Source organism: Bubalus kerabau, chromosome 3, assembly GCF_029407905.1.
Source record: "Bubalus kerabau isolate K-KA32 ecotype Philippines breed swamp buffalo chromosome 3, PCC_UOA_SB_1v2, whole genome shotgun sequence".
Lineage (NCBI taxonomy): Eukaryota > Metazoa > Chordata > Mammalia > Artiodactyla > Bovidae > Bubalus > Bubalus kerabau.
Genome location: NC_073626.1, coordinates 60,251,329 through 60,271,165, shown reverse-complemented (window position 1 = coordinate 60,271,165; position 19,837 = coordinate 60,251,329). Strand labels below are relative to the sequence as shown.

At 41.6% G+C, this 19,837-nt stretch overlaps 2 protein-coding genes across 3 annotated transcripts; both read left to right on the top strand.

The window, feature by feature from the left end:
- The first annotated feature begins 3,969 nt into the window (after positions 1 to 3,969).
- ASDURF (ASNSD1 upstream open reading frame) lies at positions 3,970 to 8,836 on the top strand. 2 transcript variants are annotated; one of them, XM_055571965.1, is made up of 4 exons: positions 3,970 to 4,218; positions 6,034 to 6,087; positions 7,086 to 7,161; positions 8,780 to 8,836. In XM_055571965.1, the coding sequence occupies exons 1-4, from the start codon at positions 4,129 to 4,131 to the stop codon at positions 8,809 to 8,811; spliced, it is 252 nt and encodes an 83-aa protein (XP_055427940.1). In that variant the 5' UTR covers positions 3,970 to 4,128; the 3' UTR covers positions 8,812 to 8,836. The 2 variants fall into 2 exon arrangements, with proteins under 2 accessions (XP_055427940.1, XP_055427939.1); XM_055571964.1 differs by lacking the exon at positions 8,780 to 8,836 and adding an exon at positions 7,780 to 7,892 and having other exon boundaries at positions 3,977 to 4,218.
- ASNSD1 (asparagine synthetase domain containing 1) lies at positions 4,134 to 13,436 on the top strand. The gene is made up of 5 exons (XM_055571963.1): positions 4,134 to 4,218; positions 6,034 to 6,087; positions 7,780 to 9,332; positions 9,598 to 9,779; positions 13,083 to 13,436. Exons 3-5 carry the CDS (start codon positions 7,872 to 7,874, stop codon positions 13,354 to 13,356), a joined length of 1,917 nt encoding a protein of 638 aa, XP_055427938.1. The 5' UTR covers positions 4,134 to 4,218; positions 6,034 to 6,087; positions 7,780 to 7,871; the 3' UTR covers positions 13,357 to 13,436.
- Positions 13,437 to 19,837: the final 6,401 nt, after the last annotated feature.

Here is a 19,837-nt window from a genome sequence, read left to right as displayed (position 1 = left end):
GGATTTTTGAATTATATTTAAACTTACATAGTACAAAACATAATTTCTGTGGATGTAAAAAGTTTGTCTTAATAACTTTAGTGAACATAAATTAACATTTTCATAAACTTAAATATTTTCTAGCAATACTATTAGCTTATTTAATGAGTAAATCAATATAAGTAGTTTAAGAAGTTCAGACTAGCTATCTCTTCCTGAGAAAACAAATCTAATGCCTTTTTAAACATGTTTGTATTTATTTTACTTAACATTGCTAAATCAGAGAAAAAACACAAATGCCATTTTATTCTTAAACCAAAATTATTAATCCAGGCTGATTTTTCAAAGACTCACCTTAATTATATACACTTGGATTCTTCAAATGTTTCTAAGCTAGTAATTTTTTTTTTAAGCTTAGCACACCTAAAGCTTTAGAAATTCTTTTTCTTTTTAATTTGGGGGATTTGTGCAAGTGCATATGTTTGTCTATAGACCAATTAGATCAAAGTTCCTTTAATTTAAGAGGCTTTAGAATGGAATTTTTCAATACCCTACAGAATAGCAAAACATTCTACATTTACTCAGCAAAATATAAAGGCTGTTATAAATTATGGACACAGACATATAGAGAACTTACAGCTTCAGTTTTACAAACTGAACCCCAGGGTGAAACTAAACAGAGAAACACAAAAATTCACCAGTTTAGATATCAAAAAGTTGTTCATCCGAGTTGGTGCACAAAATCCCTACTTAGTTTGAGCTCACAAGGACAAATGAAAAGACTAAAAACCTAGATTCTTTGTTTTCTCACTTCTAATAGAGACTAGATCTCCATCAACCAAAAATTATCACCAAATGTGCGTATGTGTGATCAGTCACTTGAGCCATGTCTGACTCTTTGCGACCCTATGAACTGTAGCCCATCAGACTCCTCTGTCCATGGGATTTTCCAGGCAAGAATACTGGACTGGGTTGCCATGCCCTCCTCCAGGGGATCTTCCTGATCCAGGGATCAAACTCCAATCTCCTGCATTGCAGGCAGGTGCTTCACCGCTGAGCCACTGATGAAGGCCTGTCTTCAAACGGTTAGCCTATGAAACCAAATTCCCAATCATTGTTAGCAATATGGACTAACTTAGCTAAGCATAAATTAGAAACAAAACCAAAATTTTAAAAAATCAGTAAAAAGACAAAACAGACAGTAATCTTAATTCTATAAGCGCTTTGGATGTACTCTAAGAGCCAATAAAAGATATTCTTGGGTTTAAACAACTCATGAGGTACACTTCCTTAGCCATAAAGTTTGACTCCATCACACGGGTTCACTTGGGCATCTTCATGAAAACTTAAAGATATCCTATGCTAAAGTATACTTTTTAAAAACAGAAAATCATTTTTCCTGTACAAATATAAAATGAACATTTGTCAAAGTTTTATTCAACTCATTAATTAATGAGGGAATAAATAAGATTCTAAAACCAGTTCAAAGAGTTTATGAGAAAGTAGACATATATTGATGCTTTTGAACTGTGGTGTTGGAGAAGACTCTTGAGAGTCCCTTGGACTGCAAGGAGAACCAACCAGTCAGTCCTAAAGGAAACCAGTCCTGAATATCCATTGGAAGGACTGATGCTGAGGCCGAAACTCCAACACTTTGGCCATCTAATGTGAAGAACTGACTCATTGGAAAAGACCCTGATTCTGGGAAAGATTGAAGGCAGGAGGAGAAGGGCACAACAGAGGATGAGATGGTTGGGTGGCATCACTGACTAGATGGACATGAGTTTGAACAAGCTCTGGGAGTTGGTGATGGACAGGGAAGCGTGGTGTGCTGCAGTCCATGGGGTTGCAAAGAGTTGGACACGATTGAGTGACTGAATTGACTGAGACATATATTAATTTTAAAAATTAGGGTAGGATTGCAGAGTTAGATGCAAAACTGATTAATATCTTGCATAATACTAAATCAAAGTTTGTGGGGTTATCTGGTCTAATAGGTAGAAATTATTTTCATATCTACCAAAAATCTACCAGTTACACCCCTCCACCCCTAACAGAATATAAATGAGCCCAGTAGATAAAAAAGTCAAACCTAGAAAAGCTACAAAAGAACACCTTGGTAATCTCTTGCCTATTTCCAGGTTTGGGATAATTTTTCTCATAGGAGTGAGATATTGCAAATATTGTACGGGACATATATAAAGTTTCATTCATTTATCTGAAATTCATATTTAACAGGGAATCCTGTATTTATCTTTTAACCCTAACAACTAACTAACATTAACTTTATCAAGTCTGTACAGGGTCATTACCATATATCATATATCATTAAGTATATGTCTTAAATCTGTGTCTGGCTTCCATATTTTTGCCTGCTGCTGCTGCTAAGTCACTTCAGTCGTGTCCGACTCTGTGCGACCCCATAGACAGCAGCCTACCAGGTTCCCCATCCCTGGGATTCTCCAGGCAAGAACGCTGGAGTGGGTTGCCATTTCCTTCTCCAATGCATGCAAGTGAAAAGTGAAAGGGAAGTCACTCAGTCGTGTCTGACTCTAAGCAACCCCATTGACTGTAGCCTACCAGACTCCTCCATCCATGGGATTTTCCAGGCAAGAGTACTGGAGTGGGGTGCCATTGCCTTCGCCGATATTTTTGCCTAGATAATGGATCATAGAAAAAGCAAGAGAGTTCCAGAAAAACATCTATTTCTGCTTTATTGACTATGCCAAAGCCTTTGACTGTATGGATCACAATAAACTGTGGAAAATTCTGAAAGAGATGGGAATACCAGACCACCTGACCTGCCTCTTGAGAAACCTATATGCACGTCAGGAAGCAACAGTTACAACTGGATGTGGAACAACAGACTGGTTCCAAATAGGAAAAGGAGTACGTCAAGGCTCTATATTGTCACCCTGCTTATTTAACTTCTATGCAGAATACATCATGAGAAACACCGGGCTGGAAGAAACACAAGCTGGAATCAAGATTGCCAGGAGAAATATCAATAACCTCAGATATGCAGATAACATCACCCTTATGGCAAAAAGTGAAGAGGAACTAAAAAGCCTCTTGATGAAAGTGAAAGAGGAGAGTGAAAAAGTTGGCTTAAAGCTCAACATTCAGAAAACGAAGATCATGGCATCTGCTCCCATCACTTCATGGGAAATAGACGGGGAAACAGTGGAAACAGTGGCAGACTTTATTTTGGGGGCTCCAAAATCACTGCAGATGGTGACTGCAGCCATGAAATTAAAAGATGCTTACTCCTTGGAAGGAAAGTTATGACCAACCTAGATAGCATATTCAAAAGCAGAGACATTACTTTGCCAATAAAGGTCCGTCTAGTCAAGGCTATGGTTTTTCCAATGGTCATGTATGGATGTGAGAGTTGGACTGGGAAGACAGCCGAGCGCCGAAGAATTAATGCTTTTGAACTGTGGTGTTGGAGAAGATTCTTGAGAGTCCTTTGGACTGCAAGGAGATCCAACCTGTCCATTCTAAAGGAGATCAGCCCTGGGTGTTCTTTGGAAGGACTGGTGCTGAGGCTGAAACTCCAGTACTTTGGCTACATCATGCAGAGTTGACTCATTGGAAAAGACTCGGATGCTGGGAGGGATTGGGGGCAGGAGGAAGAGGGGACGACAGAGGATGAGATGGCTGGATGGCATCACCGACTCGATGGACGTGAGTTTGAGTGAACTCCGGGAGATGGTGATGGACAGGGAGGCCTGGCGTGCTGCGATTCAATGGGGTCGCAAAGAGTCGGACGCGACTGAGCGACTGAACTGAACTGAATAAATAGTAAGCGGTGTTTCTACTGAGCGTCTATTCTTTATATTCACCACTAGGGGGCGCATATAACTTACAGTCTACTAGATGCCACAGGGTAAAGAGCGTTTCAACATCCCATCCGCTAGGGTCCGTTTAGGACCCTAATCACTTGTGCGCACGCGCGCAAGTCCTCCTAGCGCAGATCCGGCCTGCGCAGGCGTTCCAGTGGGCGGGCAGACGCCATTGATAGGACTCACCGGAAATTGAAAGGGAGGGGCTGGGGCCGCTGGGAGCGCAGACGCGCAGTGGCTGTGGACCCGGAACTGCAAGAGTGCCGCCTGGCCTCGCGCCTTGCGTGTTTGCTTCTCTGCGGAGATGCCCAGCTGGGGTGAGCGACCCGAGGACGGCGCTGGGCCCGTCCCTGCTGAGAGCTCGACCCTGCACAAGGAAGAGCTCAGCAGCAAGGTGAGTACGGGACGAGGTAACATGGCCCTCGGGCTGCTCACCGCCGGAGACGAGTCTCAGTGGCCCCGTGGTCTAGTCTCGATTTTGCCCTGCTGCGACGGATACAGTTAAAGGGACACCTTGAAACTTGCCCCGCGATTAGACCCAGATGGCAGTAAGGCGGAAGTTTAGTTGGTTTTATTTTTTATCAATTTTAACAAATTTTTAAAAGTATCATACAGTAAAATTGGGCTTTTTTTCGTTTTCTCTATATTTAACACGTGTATAAATTTGTGTGACCACCACCACAATTGGAATATAGACAAGTTCCACGACCCTGAAAGACTCCCTTTAGCCATGCTCTCCCCCGCCCAGAAGCTCTGGCCATTCCTGATCTGCTCTACATCAGGACAGTTTTATCCTTCCCAGCACATCATGTAGATGAAATCACAGCTTATGTCTCTCTCAGCTTAATGTCTTTGAGAATCATGTTTGGATTTTTTTTCTATGTACTCTTAGTTAAAACTTTTAGAAATTTACCTCCCACCCTAGATCTGCTGCCTGTAGTCTCAGAAAATGTCAGCATCATCCATGCAGTTGTCCATGCCAGTAACCTGGGAGCCCGTCTTTGCATCCATCACGAAGTTCTATCAGTTTCACTTTTGAGGCCCCTTTGTAAGGTGTCCGTTTATCACTGTGTACACTTTTAACCATCTTAAACCCGCCCCTTGCATCTGCCATAGCTGCTGCTGCTAAGTCGCTTCAGTCGCGTCCAACTCTGTGTGACCCCATAGACGGCAGCCCACCAGGCTCCCCCGTCCCTGGGATTCTCCAGGCAAGAACACTGGAGTGGATTGCCATTTCCTTCTCCAGTGCGTGAAAGTGAAGTCGTTCAGTCGTGTCTGACATTTAGCAACCCCATGGACTGCAGCCTACCAGGGCCCCCCCCCCCCCACCCCGTCCATGGGAGTTTCCAGGCAAGAATATTGGAGTGGGGTGCCATTGCCTTCCTGCAAGTTTCCTAACTGGTCTCTCCTTATCCATTGTTACCTTCTTCCCGTCTATCCTTCATTTAGCTGGAGCTATGCTCCTAAAACGGAGAAGGCAGTGGCACCCCACTCCAGTGGGACACGACTAAGTGACTTCACTTTCACTTTTCACTTTCATGCATTGGAGAAGGAAATGGCAACCCACTCCATTAGTCTTGCTTGGAGAATCCCATGGACGGAGGAGACTGGCAGGCTACACTCCATGCGGTCAAAAAGAGTCAGACAAGACTGAATGACTAATACGTACTTACCCCCATGTAGGGTACTTAACTACTACTTGCTTAGTCTGGCTATACCATTTAGTATGTAAATCATGAAAAGCATAGGTATTGGGAGGGAAGGGTCACCCACTCCTCATTCCATTTGTGTTTTTTTGTTTTTGTTTTTTTTAATTTAAGACACAATTTAAATCATTGAAAAATTGGTATCACTTTCAGGTCTTGGTGTTTTTTTTTGTTTGTTTGTTTTTTGACGTATTCTCTGTTTTAAATAAAAGATATAAACTTTATTTAGTAATGTAGTTCTTGCCTGAATGTGAGTGTTGGTTGCCAGCCCCCTGTCTGGGTGTAAGGGGCCGTCTAACACTTTGTCTGTCTGGTCAGGGTTTTTTCCCTCAGCTTCCTGCCATCTGCATGCCTACACAGACTGCTGTTGTAAAGAGTCTGTATATTTCCAAATTGCCCACTTGGACAATCAATACTTAGAGCCCCTTATCCTCTCTTTAAAGGGCTTCTATTGAGCATACTTCAGTAATCTCTGATTTAATAACTTTTCTTTATTTCAATAGATTAAAGAACAAAAAGTTGTTGTGGATGAACTTTCTAACCTGAAGAAGAACAGGGTGAGTTATTAGCGTTACTCTGAGTACTATGTGGGAGGATTTGATATCAACTGTATAAATCTATGTATTAATCATAGTTGCTAATAATCTTTCCCCAACATATGCAATTGATATTACCTGTGAATCAAATGATACTAATTGTACTGTTATCCTGGAGCTGTAGTCAATAATGGTATTTATTTTGGACTTGAATTTGGTGTATTCTCTTGACATAAGTAAACTTTGAATCTATTGAGAAGAGAAGAAGCTATACAGGTGAATGTGGATTTTTTGTTTGCTTATTTTTTAAAAAAGATAAATGCTACCGCTTCCTCTCCCTACCTCCTCAGGTTTTTACTCCAAGCTTCCAAATCCTTAACGTGGTTATTTAACTCCATTTTCATTAACGTATTCGTAGATAAGCAAGCTTCTGCTTAGTGTGTCATTATACTGCCAGACATTGTATTTTAAAGTTAAGAAATGATTTGAGCCCTTTAAAGCTTTTAAAGATTACTGGATAACAGACAGGTTAGACAGTTCTCCTATGTGGAGTAATAGCAGTTAAGGTACAGTTGATAACAAACTTTGTATAAGGCAAATGGGCAAAATGTATCAAAGTCTTAAAGCTGTGTAATATTTTGATCCAGCAAATCCAGTTTGATTCCTATTTATAGGAATTGATACATTAGGAAAGTATCATGGAGTCCACAGAAATTTAGGTACAAAGACATTCATCACAGGCTTGATTTATAATAGTGAAAAGTTGGCAACATCTAAATGACCAGATAAACTATAATATTACTGAAGAAAAATGGTATTAAGTATATTTTTACCTCAGTGTTAATGGTAGCAGTTTCTAGATAGTTGGATAATGGGTGAGTTCTTTGTTTATCTTTATTCGCCAAGGTATTGTTCTGAACATGTTACTAAAGTTCAATAGTAAGCAGTAATAGGGTTCAGAGTTTTGACATCTACCTGTTAGATCAAATCATGATATTAGCCTAAATTATGTTTTGCAGAAAGTATATAGGCAGCAACAGAACAGCAACATATTCTTTCTTGCAGACCGAACAGAAATGCTTTCTCAAAGCAAAAGTAAGTTTTTTTGGTACATTATACAGAAACAAAAAGAAATTCTTTTGTGGGCTTTCTGTGGAAATTCATGATGGTGCCTAAATTATACTGTCTACAGCTGAATGTATAAATATATATATCTAAAGATTGGATGGTGGTATACCAGTTAATAAAATTAGTGGAATGGTTTGGTTTTTTTCAAATTAGCCTTCCAGTGGTGAGTTAACAGTAACAATAAAATCAAATTTAAGAACTATGTGTTAGAAAGCCACAATAATTAATGTAAGCTTTGGAATTTTAGACAGATATAGGTATGAAATATTATTCTACCCATTTCTGCCTTTTTGATTTTGAGTGAATCACTTCGAGCCTGCCAAGTCTTACGGAATTTAAATAAAATGATATGTATTTAAACTGTGCATAGCCCAATGCCTGGGTCAAAATAAGCATTTAACAACAGAAACTAGATCCCTAAATAATAAACATTCTTCATCAGAAGTCTGTTGTAAATTATTATTTAAACTAGCACAGTGCATATGTGGTTCAATCTTGGGAAAATAGCTTGTTTTGCCTTTTGAATTGCTAGGTAAAGCTTCAAGAATTTTTATTCTTTACTGTGTCTTCTCCCCTCTCCCACAGATATATTGGATGAGCTGAGGAAAGAATATCAAGAAATAGAAAACTCAGAGAAGACCAAAATCAAGAAATAGCCAACTTGATTTTTCATAGCAATGTGTGGCATTTGTTGTGCAGTAAGCTTTTCTGTTGAGCATTTTAGCAGAGATTTGAAAGAGGATTTACTGTGTAATCTTAAACGACGGGGGCCCGATAGTAGTAAACAGTTGTTAAGGTCCACTGTTAACTACCAGTGTTTATTCTCTGGCCATGTCCTTCACTTAAGAGGTCTGTTGACTGCCCAGCCTGTGGAAGATGAAAGAGGCAATGTATTCCTGTGGAATGGAGAAGTCTTTAGTGGGATCAAGGTTGAAGCCGAAGAGAATGATACTCAAATCATATTTCATTATCTTTCCTCTTGTAAGAATGAATCTGATATTTTGTCGCTCTTCTCAAAAGTCCAAGGTCCTTGGTCTTTTATATATTATCAAGCATCTAGCCATTCTTTATGGTTTGGTCGGGACTTTTTTGGTCGTCGTAGCTTGCTTTGGCATTTTAGTAACTTGGGCAAGAGTTTCTGCCTCTCTTCAGTTGGCACCCAAGCATCTGGAGTGGCTGATCAGTGGCAGGAAGTTCCAGCATCTGGAATTTTCAGAATTGATCTCAAGTCTGTTTCCACTTCCCAATCTGTTGTTTTAAAGTTGTATCCTTGGAAATGCAGTTCGGGGGATGATATCAGAGAATGTGTTAATAATAGCCTGACTGAGATTTCAGCAGACTTGCCAACATTTGTCTTGGTGGCAGCAAATGAAGCCAAACTGTATCTTAAAGAACCTGTTGTCCCTTTAAATATGGCGTTGCCACAAGCTGCATTTGAGACCCATTGCAGCAGCATTTCCAGGAGTCCGCTGACAAGAGAGACCCTTCGGGTCTTTCTTACAGAGGGACACATGAAGGAAGTAGTTCAGCAGTTCATTGGTGTCCTGAGCACCGCAGTCAAGAGACGTGTCTTGTGTTTACCTAGGGATGAAAACCTGGCACCAAGTGAAGTTTTGAAAACTCGTAACAGGAAAGCAAATGTCGCAGTTCTGTTTTCTGGAGGGATTGATTCCATGGTCATCGCAGCCCTTGCTGACCATCATGTTCCTTTAGATGAACCAATTGATCTTCTTAATGTGGCTTTCATGACTAAAGAAAAGACTATACCGGTTAATTTTAACAAAAAAGGGAGAAAACAGAAAAATCATTGTGAAATGCCCTCTGAAGAATTCTCCAAAAGTGCTGCTGCTGCTGCCGCCAGCCCTGGTGAACAGTTCAATGTGCCAGATCGAGTCACAGGAAGAGTGGGACTGAAGGAACTGCAAGCTGCTAACCCTTTGCGGATTTGGAATTTTGTTGAAATTAATGTTTCTCTAGAAGAACTGCAAAGATTAAGAAGAACGCGAATATCGCACTTAATCCAGCCCTTGGATACAGTCCTGGATGATAGCATTGGCTGTGCAGTCTGGTTTGCTTCCCGAGGAGCTGGCTGGTTAGTGACCCAGGATGCAGCACAGCCATATCAGAGCAGTGCAAAGGTATGACACGGCTGCTCAGGATTTCTGAGACCTAATTTTGACCCTTAAAGCTTCTAACGCAAGTTGCAAGAATATAGCGTCTTTTAAACTACAACACAAAGTATATGACTTTGTAAAAATTGGGCATATTTCACTATCTGAAGACTTTGCCGTGTGGATTTTTTCTGAAAATGTTATCTTTGGGGTTATTATTTTTTTAAGCTTTTATTTTCCTTATTGCATGGTAGGTTAATATTCTTACATAGATTTCTTTCAACCTTTGTAGGTAGTTCTTACTGGAATTGGTGCAGATGAGCAGCTTGCAGGTTATTCTCGTCATCGGGTCCGCTTCCTGGCCCATGGGCTGGAAGGACTGAATAAGGAAATCAAAATGGAACTGGGCCGAATTTCTTCTAGAAATCTTGGTCGTGATGATAGAGTTATCAGTGATCATGGAAAAGAAGCAAGGTAATTCTTGTTGTCTGTTGCAGAGTTGTTCGATAATTTTGTAAAAGCAGTAGACTGAACCTAAAAAGGAGACTTATAGGTTCCTTTTTCTTTGGATACTTGTTCCAGTGAGTTACAGTAGCAGCAGTATCTGGGCTTTGTATTAGAGTTAGTCAGAAGCAGTGCTGGAGAGGAACCAGAGGAACAGTTTTTCCAGAACTCATTCTCCAAGAAATGGCTTTACAATAATTTTCAAAGGTGATACAGTGACGTGATTAAAGGCTACAGTGAAAGACTGTAAAACTTGAGGTAGTGAAATACTGAGGGGAGGTATTTCAAGGGCTCTGTTTTGTTTCAAATGTTTGCTTTCTTCCCAAGCTTCCTCCTCCAGTGTTACAGAGCCTGACTTTGTAGACATTTCTTGTATGTACAGGCATACTTGGAAATCCTGCATTCTCAGTTCCAGACCATTGCAACAAAGCAAGTCAAATGAATTTTTTGGTTTTCCAGTGCATATAAAAACTATCTTTATACTATGCTATAGTATATTGAGTATGCAGTAGCATACTTTTATGTTTGCTATATTTAGACATAAATGTGTATTTATGTATTTAGTATTTAAAATACGTATTTAGTATTTAAAATATGTATGTATTTGGTATTTAAAATATGTATTTATGTATTTAGACATAAATAAACATACATTTGTCTAAATTTTTATATATATACCTTAATTCAAAAATACAAAACAAAAAGCAATCTCAGAGATAACATCAAAGATTATTTATGTTATCACATATCACCATAACAAATATAATTGTTCTTGTTTTTGTTGTTGTTTAGTCACTAAGTCATGTCCAACTCTTTCTGCAACCCCGTAGTCGCTCACCAGGCTCCTCTGTCATTGGGATTTCTCAGGCAACAATAATGGAGTGGGTTGCCACCATTTCTTCTCCAGGGATCTTCCCGACCCAGGGATTGAACCCAAGTCTCCTGTACCGGCAGGCAGATTCTTTACCACTGAGCCACAAGGGAAGCCCAACAGATATAACAAGAAAAATTTGAAATAGGGAAGCATTTCCAAAAACGTCACACAGAAACATGAAGTGAGCAAATGCTGTTGGAAAAATGGCATCACTGATAGGCTTGGCTCGTCACAGGGTTGCCACAAACTTTTAGTTTGTTAAGAAAAAAAAAAAAGCAGTCTCAGTGAAGCACAATAAAACAAGATCCATACTGATTTAAACGGTGGTTCCGGTACTGGAGTCCCCTCTGTCATAGGTGTTTTGAACACAATTTAGTCATAAACATTCCAGGTTCTCTTAAGTTGTAGACATCAAGGCACTTACATGTGTATATTCTTTTTTAATCTTAGGGGTTTGTGTTTACCTACAACACATTTCTGATGATAGTAAACAAATGCTTGAATACAACTTTTTGAAGCATTAAGGAAAAAGATGTGTCGTTTAATTATAAAAAGCAGAAGTTTATTCAAGTAGGTTAACTTATTAAGTGGTAGTTTTATTGCAGGGGTACAAGCATGCAAGGAGTCCAAATGAGCTTTGTGGGAGTTGGAACATCGTAATATACCACGTCTGAGACATCATTGTTTCTTGTCTCTGTTATTCCTGTGTTGCCAGTTCTGACGTGTAAAATTAACATAATTTTCAAAATTTTATCATAAAGAAGTAACACCACAGTACAAAGTATGTAAAATGTTTTCCTTTTGATGTTTATCTGTATATGACAGATAAAAATATTTAGCCCATTTCAGCTAAGTTAGAGAAAAGGAAAATTATTTCAATCAGTAAAAGCAGTTAATTCTAAAGGGACCACCTTCCATATGATACCCATGGGTAAAAATGAATATGAAGAATGTTTAAAATAGCTAATGCAGAATTGTCATTGAACAAATACCACTATAGTGGCTAGATCTAAACCAGTTTATTATGGATTTTGGCATACTTATTAACCATACTCTATTAATTAGTTTCTCATTTAAATTTGCTTTCACAATTCATTTTTATAAAATATTCTGTTTAAAGAATGCCTTTACCCTTTCCGATCTCTCTGCTTAAGCTAAAGTAAAATGTAAAACACTAGTGTAATTGCAGATGGGGGAGGGATTAGAGTATTTTAAACAAACAAAAAAAGAACAGAATTTGATAGGAAATTAGGGGAGCCTAAAGAGCAAAGTGAAAATGTTGGCTTAAAGCTCAGCATTCAGAAAACGAAGATCATGGCATCTGGTCCCATCACTTCATGGGAAATAGATGGGGAAACAGTGGAAACAGTGTCATACTTTATTTTTTTGGGCTCCAAAATCATTGCAGATGGTGATTGCAGCCATGAAATTAAAAGATGCTTACTCCTTGGAAGGAGTTATGACCAACCTAGACAGCATTTTCAAAAGCAGAGACTTTACTTTGCCAACAAAGGTCCATCTGGTCGAGGCTATGGTTTTTCCAGTGATCATGTATGGATGTGAGAGTTGGACTGTGAAGAAAGCTGAGCGCCGAAGAATTGATACTTTTTAACTGGTGTTGGAGAAGACTCTTGAGTCCCTTGAAGTCCCAAGATGACTTCTTGAGAGTCCCTTGGACTGCAAGGAGATCCAGCCAGTCCATTCTAAAGGAGATCAGTCCTGGTGTTCTTTGGAAGAACTGATGCTAAAGTTGAAACTCCAGTACTTTGGCCACCTCATGCGAAGAGTTGACTCATTGGAAAAGACCCTGATGCTGTGAGGGATTGGGGGCAGGAGGGGAGGGATTGGGGGCAGGAGGAGAAGGGGATGACAGAGGATGAGATGGCTGATGGCATCACCGACTGGATGGACGTGAGTTTGAGTGAACTCCGGGAGTTGGTGATGCACAGGGAGGCCTGGCATGCTGCGATTCATGGATTTGCAAAGAGTCGGACACGACTGAGCGATTGAAAGAGCAGAGAGTTGTATTCCTTAAGTTCAGTTTCTTTAGACATGCAAAGAGCAGACCCAGGTTGAATCATTAACTCAAAACCATGCTTGTTTTCAAGGCATTCCTGAAGATACCTTATGAAACAATTTAAAATTATTTCTTGACATCATAGGCTTAATTTGTTTATTTATTGAGGGAAAAATTTTTTACATTTTAGAATGTGTATTAAAATTAGACAAGTGTTGTGAAATAATTTTTAGCTGTAAAGTTGTATAAGTAACTAGAATATTTTTAATTTTGAAAAATTGTGCCCTCAATAATTATACCTTAAATTTTAACATATTGAATAAAATACAAACTAATAACAAGAGATAACTTTTTTTAATAGTGGTTATACTTTTTATTTTAGATTTCCTTTCCTGGATGAAAATGTTGTCTCCTTTCTAAATTCCCTACCAGTCTGGGAAAAGGCAAACTTGACTTTACCCCGTGGAATTGGTGAAAAACTGATTTTGCGTCTTGCAGCAGTGGAACTTGGTCTAACAGCCTCTGCTCTTCTGCCAAAGCGGGCCATGCAGTTTGGATCCAGAATTGCAAAAATGGAAAAGAATAATGAAAAGGCGTCTGATAAATGTGGAAGGCTCCAGATCATCTCCTTAGAAAACCTTTCTGTTGAAAACTAGATGTTTCATAGTGTAACGACATTTACTGAATGGTGGTTTTAAAAAAAATAAAATACTCTGCTGCTTTATTATTGCATAAAGTGTTTTTAAAGTTCATTACATGAATTTTTATGTAACTTTGTAGAGTAGTGCAGCCAGTTTAATCAAATTGATACTCCAGAGAAAGAGATTACACTTGAAAGAACAACCTGGATATTTTAAACTGTGATATTAATATTGTTTTGAACTCTTACATGGTTGTGTCCCACCAGTAACACTGAAAAAAAGGCAGCTTTTATGGACTCTCTTCATGGTAGCTACATCCAGAAATACTAGTAACTCAATTTGTTGTCATTATTTAACAGACGAGAGAACTAAGGTTTCTGAGGTTCACACTCCTGATTGATGTGTGGTACGTCTCTTTAGACAGCTCACTGCCCTGCTCCCAGAACATTTGAAGACTATTTTGAATATTCTCCTTTCCCACAAATCTCTAACGTCCCTCTATTTTCCCGTTGTCAGCTCATGACCTGATTTTCACAGAGAAAATCAAGCCAAGAACTACTTGGTTTTCTGACACCAGAAGTCCTAACTTACCTGTGTGTGTACCCATCCTTTCTCCCTTCTTGCTATTAGAAATGTATTTAAAATGTTCTAGTATATACCAATTTAAAATGCATATTCCTGGTCCCTCATCTTCCATCTCTTGCTTCCCATTCACCTTCCCCCTTTCAGCCTTTTCACCTATTTACTGAAGTTCACTCCAACCAGACATCCACCCACAGTATTTATTTGTGACCATGATACCAAGGTCACATTTGGCATCCATCCCCGTTTAGGGCTGACACCCTTTCTCGGTCTGGACATACTGTGGTTCTCCTAAGTATAGTGGGAAAGAAAGGATACTAGCAGGCGTGTATCGGGGCTTTCCAGCTGGCTCTAATGGTACAGAACCTGCCTGCCAATGCAGGAGACATAAGAGACGTGAGTTTGATCCCTGTCAGGAAGATCCTCTGGAGGAAGGCATGGCAACCCACTCCAGTATTCTTGCCTGGAGAATCTCCATAGACAGAGGAGCCTGGTGGGCTACAGTCCAGAGAGTCACACAGAGTTGGACACAACTGAAGCAACTTACCACAAGCATGTGTCCAAAGATTTTCACATGCCCTGAATTTCCCGTCAAATGCAGTGTTCAAACCAGATTTAGATATTACCTGAATAGCTTTCAACTGGATGACTTGTCCTGAGCACTAAATTGATGCTCCTAATGGGAGTAGATAAACTTGAGGTTTGCCCTGCACCCCAGAGTTGAATGTAATGGTTTTTATAACAATATAGTTCAATACTAAAGACATGCCAGGCACTAGTCTGAATTTTACGTGTATTAATTTAATCAACTGAGTCTCTAAAGGGAATCTCTAGTTCACTTGTTCTGGCAGGATACTCTGTGTGCATGTTTTTTGTGTTTTTTGTTTTGTTTTGTTTTTTTGGTTTTTGTTCTGTCCCCAGAGGGCCAGATTTTTAACAACTTTTTTAATACTTAATCCCATAAACTGGAATGAAATTCTTTTAATCCTTCAAACAAAGCAAAAGTCTTTCCCAAGATCCCACATAAACCATCTGGGTACCTGAACAAAACCTTTTAGGTAGAGAAATTTACATTACTCATACTTCATAAGTGCAAACATGCAACTCCTAAAGAAGACAGCGATTTGACATCCCTTGCCCTGGGAAAGCAATAACAAATTTACTAATACTACCACCACAGCAGCTAGAATAATAACATGGTTGGACCAAGAGAAATTTTACCTTCAAACAGTTAACCAAAACCCTGCTGCTGCTGCTGCCAAGTCTCTTCAGCACGTCCGACTCTGTGCGACCCCACAGACTCTGTGCAGCCCACCAGGCTCCCCCGTCCCTGGATTCTCCAGGCAAGAACACGGGAGTGGGTTGCCATTTCCTTCTCCAGCGCATGGATGCGTGCTATGTCGCTTCAGTCGTGTCCGACTCTGTGCAACCCCAGAGACAGCAGCCTACCAGGCTCCTCCCTCCATGGGACCCCAGGCAAGAACACTGGAGTGGGTTACCATTTCCTTCTCCCACCAAAACCCGCTCTGTTGCTAAATTCAGTGAAAAGTTTGGGTTCTCATCTCCCTTGACCTAGAGCAGCATCCAGTGAAGTTGGCCAGTCTCTTCTCTTGGCTTCTATGACCAGACTTGGCTTTCTGCTCTCCTGGCTGCTTGCTGTTGGTATTCTTTCCTGCCTCCACCCTCTCCACATGACCTTTAAATAATTAAATCCCTCAGGTCTCCATCCTGGGTTCCCAAGTCTCTATTCTCTTTCATGGTGATTCCAGCCATTTCCCTGGCTTCATTTACCCTAAGCCAGCCCGAGTGTATTCATCTAACCCAAGCTGCTGCTTTTAACTCAGACCTTTGAGCTTCCCTGGTTGCTCAGAGGTTAAAGCCTCTGCCTGCAATGCAGGAGACTTGGGTTCAATTCCTGGGTCAGGAAGATCCCCTGGAGAAGGAAATGGCAACCCACTCCAGTATTCTTGCCTGGAGAATCCCATGGACAGAGGAGCCTGGTGGGCTACAGTCCACGGGGTCACAAAGAGTCAGACAGGACTGAATGACTTCACCTTTGTATCTAAGGCACATCTGACATCTCTGCTTGGTTCTCTCACAGGTAAAACTGAACTCTTAATCTTGCCCTGATCCTGCATGTCTGACAAACTTAGGTGTCGCTACATGACCACCACCTTTTAAAACTCTCCCACTACTCAATCTGTTACCAATCGTCTCTCCTTACTTCTCAAATGCCCCTACTCAAGCCTGTACCTACCCTCTACTGCCACAAATGGATCCCAGACTCTTGGAATAAAGTTCAAAATCTTTAAACAGTCTGTGTAGTCTAGCCCTCACCTACCTCCTCATCATATTTTTGTGTCCACATCTTTCTTGTTGTCCATACAGAGTTTTGTTCCATTGTTCAAAAATTCAACTTTTTTCTCAGCTCAGTTGCTCGTCACCTGTTGTTCCCTATCCTCGGAAAGCTACTTCTCCAACTCTCTGCGTGGATAGATCTTTATCAGGCTCAGCTTAAAAGATCACTTCCTCAGGGCAGCCTTTCCCAGCCCTGGTCTTAGTTAGCATTCCTTCACATCTGTTATCACATCATACACTGATGGCATTGTTTAAATACAGCTGTATGCTTACTGGAGGAACTAACCTTGGGGCTTTACATCTGCCTTTTCCAGGGTCTCCAGTGCCTAGCTCATAACCAGCATTCTCTAAGTGTTTATTGAAGAAAAGAATGATGGTAGCGGAGGGATTCCAATTCAGGACTACCTCAGCCTGGCGCCTTGCCCACGCCACCTATGTTTCTGTGCTTCCTTGGAGACAAATTGTCAAAGTAAGAAATGATAGAGATGGTGGCTTACCTGGTGAAGAATCCACCTACAATGCAGGAGACCCAGGTTAGATTCCTGCTGCTGCTACTGCTGCTGCTAAGTCGCTTCAGTCATGTCCGACTCTGTGCGACCCCATAGACGGCAGCCCACCAGGCTCCCCCATCCCTGGGATTCTCCAGGCAAGAGTACTGGAGTGGAGTGCCATTGCCTTCTCCAGGTTAGATTCCTAGGTTGGGAAAATCCCCTGGAAAAGGAATAGGCTACCCACCCCAGTATTCTTGGGCTTCCCTGGTGGCTCATATGGTAAAGGATCTACCTGCAATGAGGAAGACCTGGGTTCAATCCCTGGAGGAGGGCATGGCAACCCACTCCATGATTCTTGCCTAGAGAATTCCATGGACAGAGGAGCCTGACAGGCTACAGTCCATGGAGTCACAAAGAGTCGGACACGCATGACTCAGCAACTGAACTGAACTGGACTTGGGCTCTGAGCACCGTGCTGAGTGTTGTGTGCTTAGCTGCTCAGTCATGTCCGACTTTTTGCGACCCCATGGACTGCAGCATGCCAGGCTTCCCTGTCCATCATCAACTCCTGGAACTTGCTCAAACTCATGTCCACTCCAAATCGGTGACACCATCCAACCGTCTCATCCTCTGTCATCCCCTTCTCCTCCTGCCTTCAATCTTTCCCAGCATCAGGGTCTTTTCCAATGAGTTAGCTCTTCGCATCAGGTGGCCAAAGTATTGGAGATTCAGCTTCAGCATCAGTCCTTTCAATGACTATTCAGGACTGATTTCCTTTAGGATTGACTGGTTGGATCTCCTTGCAAGCCAAGGGACTCTCCAACACCACAGTTAAAAAGCATCAATTCTTTGGTGCTCAGCTTTCTTTATGGTACAACTCTCAAATCCATACATGACTACTAGAAAAACCATAGCTTTGACTAGACGGATCTTTTTGGCAAAGTAATGTCTCTGCTTTTTAATATGGTGTCTAGATTTGTCATAGCTTTATTCCAAGGAGCAAGCATCTTTTCATTTCATGGCTGCAGTCACCATCTGCAGTGATTTTGGAGCCCAAGGAAACAAAGTCTGTCACTGTTTCCACTGTTTCCCCATCTATTTGCCATGAAGTGATGGGACCAGATGCCATGATCTTCATTTTTTGAATGTTGAATTTTAAGCCAACTTTCTCACTCTCCTCTTTCACTTTCATCAAGAGGCTCTCTGGTTCCTCTTCACTTTCTGCCATAAGGGTGGTGTCATCTGCATATCTGAGGTTATTGATATTTCTCCCAGCAATCTTGATTCCAGCTTGTGCTTCATCCAGCCCAGCGTTTCACATGATGTACTCTGCATAGAAGTTAAATAAACAGGGTGACAATATACAGCCTTGACATACTCCTTTCCCTATTTAGAACCAGCCTGTTGTTCCATGTCTGATTCTAACTGTTGCTTCTTGACCTGCATACAGATTTCTCAGGAGGCAGGTAACGTGGTCTGGTATTCCCAACTCTTTAAGAACTGTCCACAGTTTGTTGTGATCCACACAAAGTTTTTGGTGTAGTCAATAAAGCAGATGTTTTTTTCTGGAACTCTCTTGTTTTTTCTGTGATCCAATGGATGTTGGCAATTTGATCTCTGGTTCCTCTGCCTTTTCTAAATCCAGCTTGAACTCACAGTTCACATACTGGTGAAGCCTCGCTTGGAGAATTTTGAGCATTACTTTGCTAGCATGTGAGATGAGTGCAATTGTGCAGTAGTTTGAACATTCTTTGGCATTGCCTTTCTTTGGGATTAGAATGAAAACTGATCTTTTCCAGTCCTGTGGCCGCTGCTGAGTTTTCCAAATTTGCTGGCATATTGAGTGCAGCACTTTCACAGCATCATCTTTTAGGATTTGAAATAGCTCTGCTGGAATTCCATCACTTCCGCTAGCTTTGTTCGTAGTGATGCTTCCTAAGGCCCACTTGACTTCGCAAGTCCAAGTCCACATTGAGTTCTAAAGGGGTGGGGCGGGGGGTGGTGGTGAGGGAGAATCTTAGCCGGGATGGGCGCCCACGGCCTCCGAGCGAGGCCCCACCCACGGGTGTATAGGAGCGCCCTCTCGCGGCGGCGCCCGGCCGGTGGCCCCAAGCCCGAGGACCAACGGCTGCTCCCCGCGCAGGTGGCAGGACCGCAGGCGAGGCCCAGGGCTCCCAGGACCCCGCGGGGGAAGCGGGCCTCCCAGGCCTCTGCTCAGGAGAGTCCCGCCCAGTCCTCCCCTCGCCCTCGGTCACTCGGGGTTCCAGACGGTGAATTCGGGTCCAGGCTAGAGACCCTTGGAGAAGACTGCTGTCCCTGACCCCGGCAGTACTCTGGGAGCGGTGTGGATGACGTTTCCTTGTTCTGGACACAGTCAGCTCAGAACAGGTGTCTTCCTTTTCCCTGTCCTTTCCCTTTTCCCGTGTCTGTGTGGGCACAGGGCTTGGACTTGACGATGGACTTGAGGAATCAGTTTGTTCTGATTCTGAATGTGTGAAACCTCCGGCCCATCCTCTGTTCTAGCCTGGTTTCTGCCTCTGTGGAGTTGGGCTTCCAACGCCTGTCGCGGAACAGGGTTCTCCAAGTATCCTGCCAGAACCAGCAGCATCTAGCTTTTTCAGAAATGGAAATCCTCTGGCCCGACTCCTACCCTACTCAGAATCTCTAGAGTAGGATCTAGCAGTCTGCCGGAACAAGCCCCGGGTGATTTCAACACAGCCTAGATTTTGAGCATCGCTGTAGAGAGAGGCCAGTTAAATGAAAATTTTTGTGTATAAAGAGCTGGGTAAATAGATGCTCAGTAAATAGTAGTTAGGTTATTATTTCCAGAAATAGAGAGGCACTGCACAGAATCCCATTTCTATTGAACAGAGATACAACGTTAAGGAAGTATTTCTTGTCTTAGCTTTTTTTTTTTTTTAAAGCAAGTGTTTGTTTTCTTGCTTTAAAAACAAAACAAAACAAAAACCCTGAAAAAATTGACCTTGTGAAAATGCCTCTACAACAACAACAAAAGAATAGGTATGCAGCAGTATCTTCTTATGGAGAAGGCAATGGCACCCCAA

Excerpts from the sequence above, each read along its gene's own strand:
- ASDURF (XM_055571964.1), top strand. The coding sequence starts at position 4,129 with ATGCCCAGCTGGGGTGAGCGACCCGAGGACGGCGCTGGGCCCGTCCCT. Across the intron at positions 4,219-6,033 it reads AGGAAGAGCTCAGCAGCAAG|ATTAAAGAACAAAAAGTTGT; the intron begins GTGAGTACGGGA and ends TTATTTCAATAG. Across the intron at positions 6,088-7,085 it reads CTAACCTGAAGAAGAACAGG|AAAGTATATAGGCAGCAACA; the intron begins GTGAGTTATTAG and ends TATGTTTTGCAG.
- ASNSD1 (XM_055571963.1), top strand. The coding sequence starts at position 7,872 with ATGTGTGGCATTTGTTGTGCAGTAAGCTTTTCTGTTGAGCATTTTAGC. Across the intron at positions 9,333-9,597 it reads CATATCAGAGCAGTGCAAAG|GTAGTTCTTACTGGAATTGG; the intron begins GTATGACACGGC and ends CAACCTTTGTAG. Across the intron at positions 9,780-13,082 it reads GATCATGGAAAAGAAGCAAG|ATTTCCTTTCCTGGATGAAA; the intron begins GTAATTCTTGTT and ends TTTTTATTTTAG.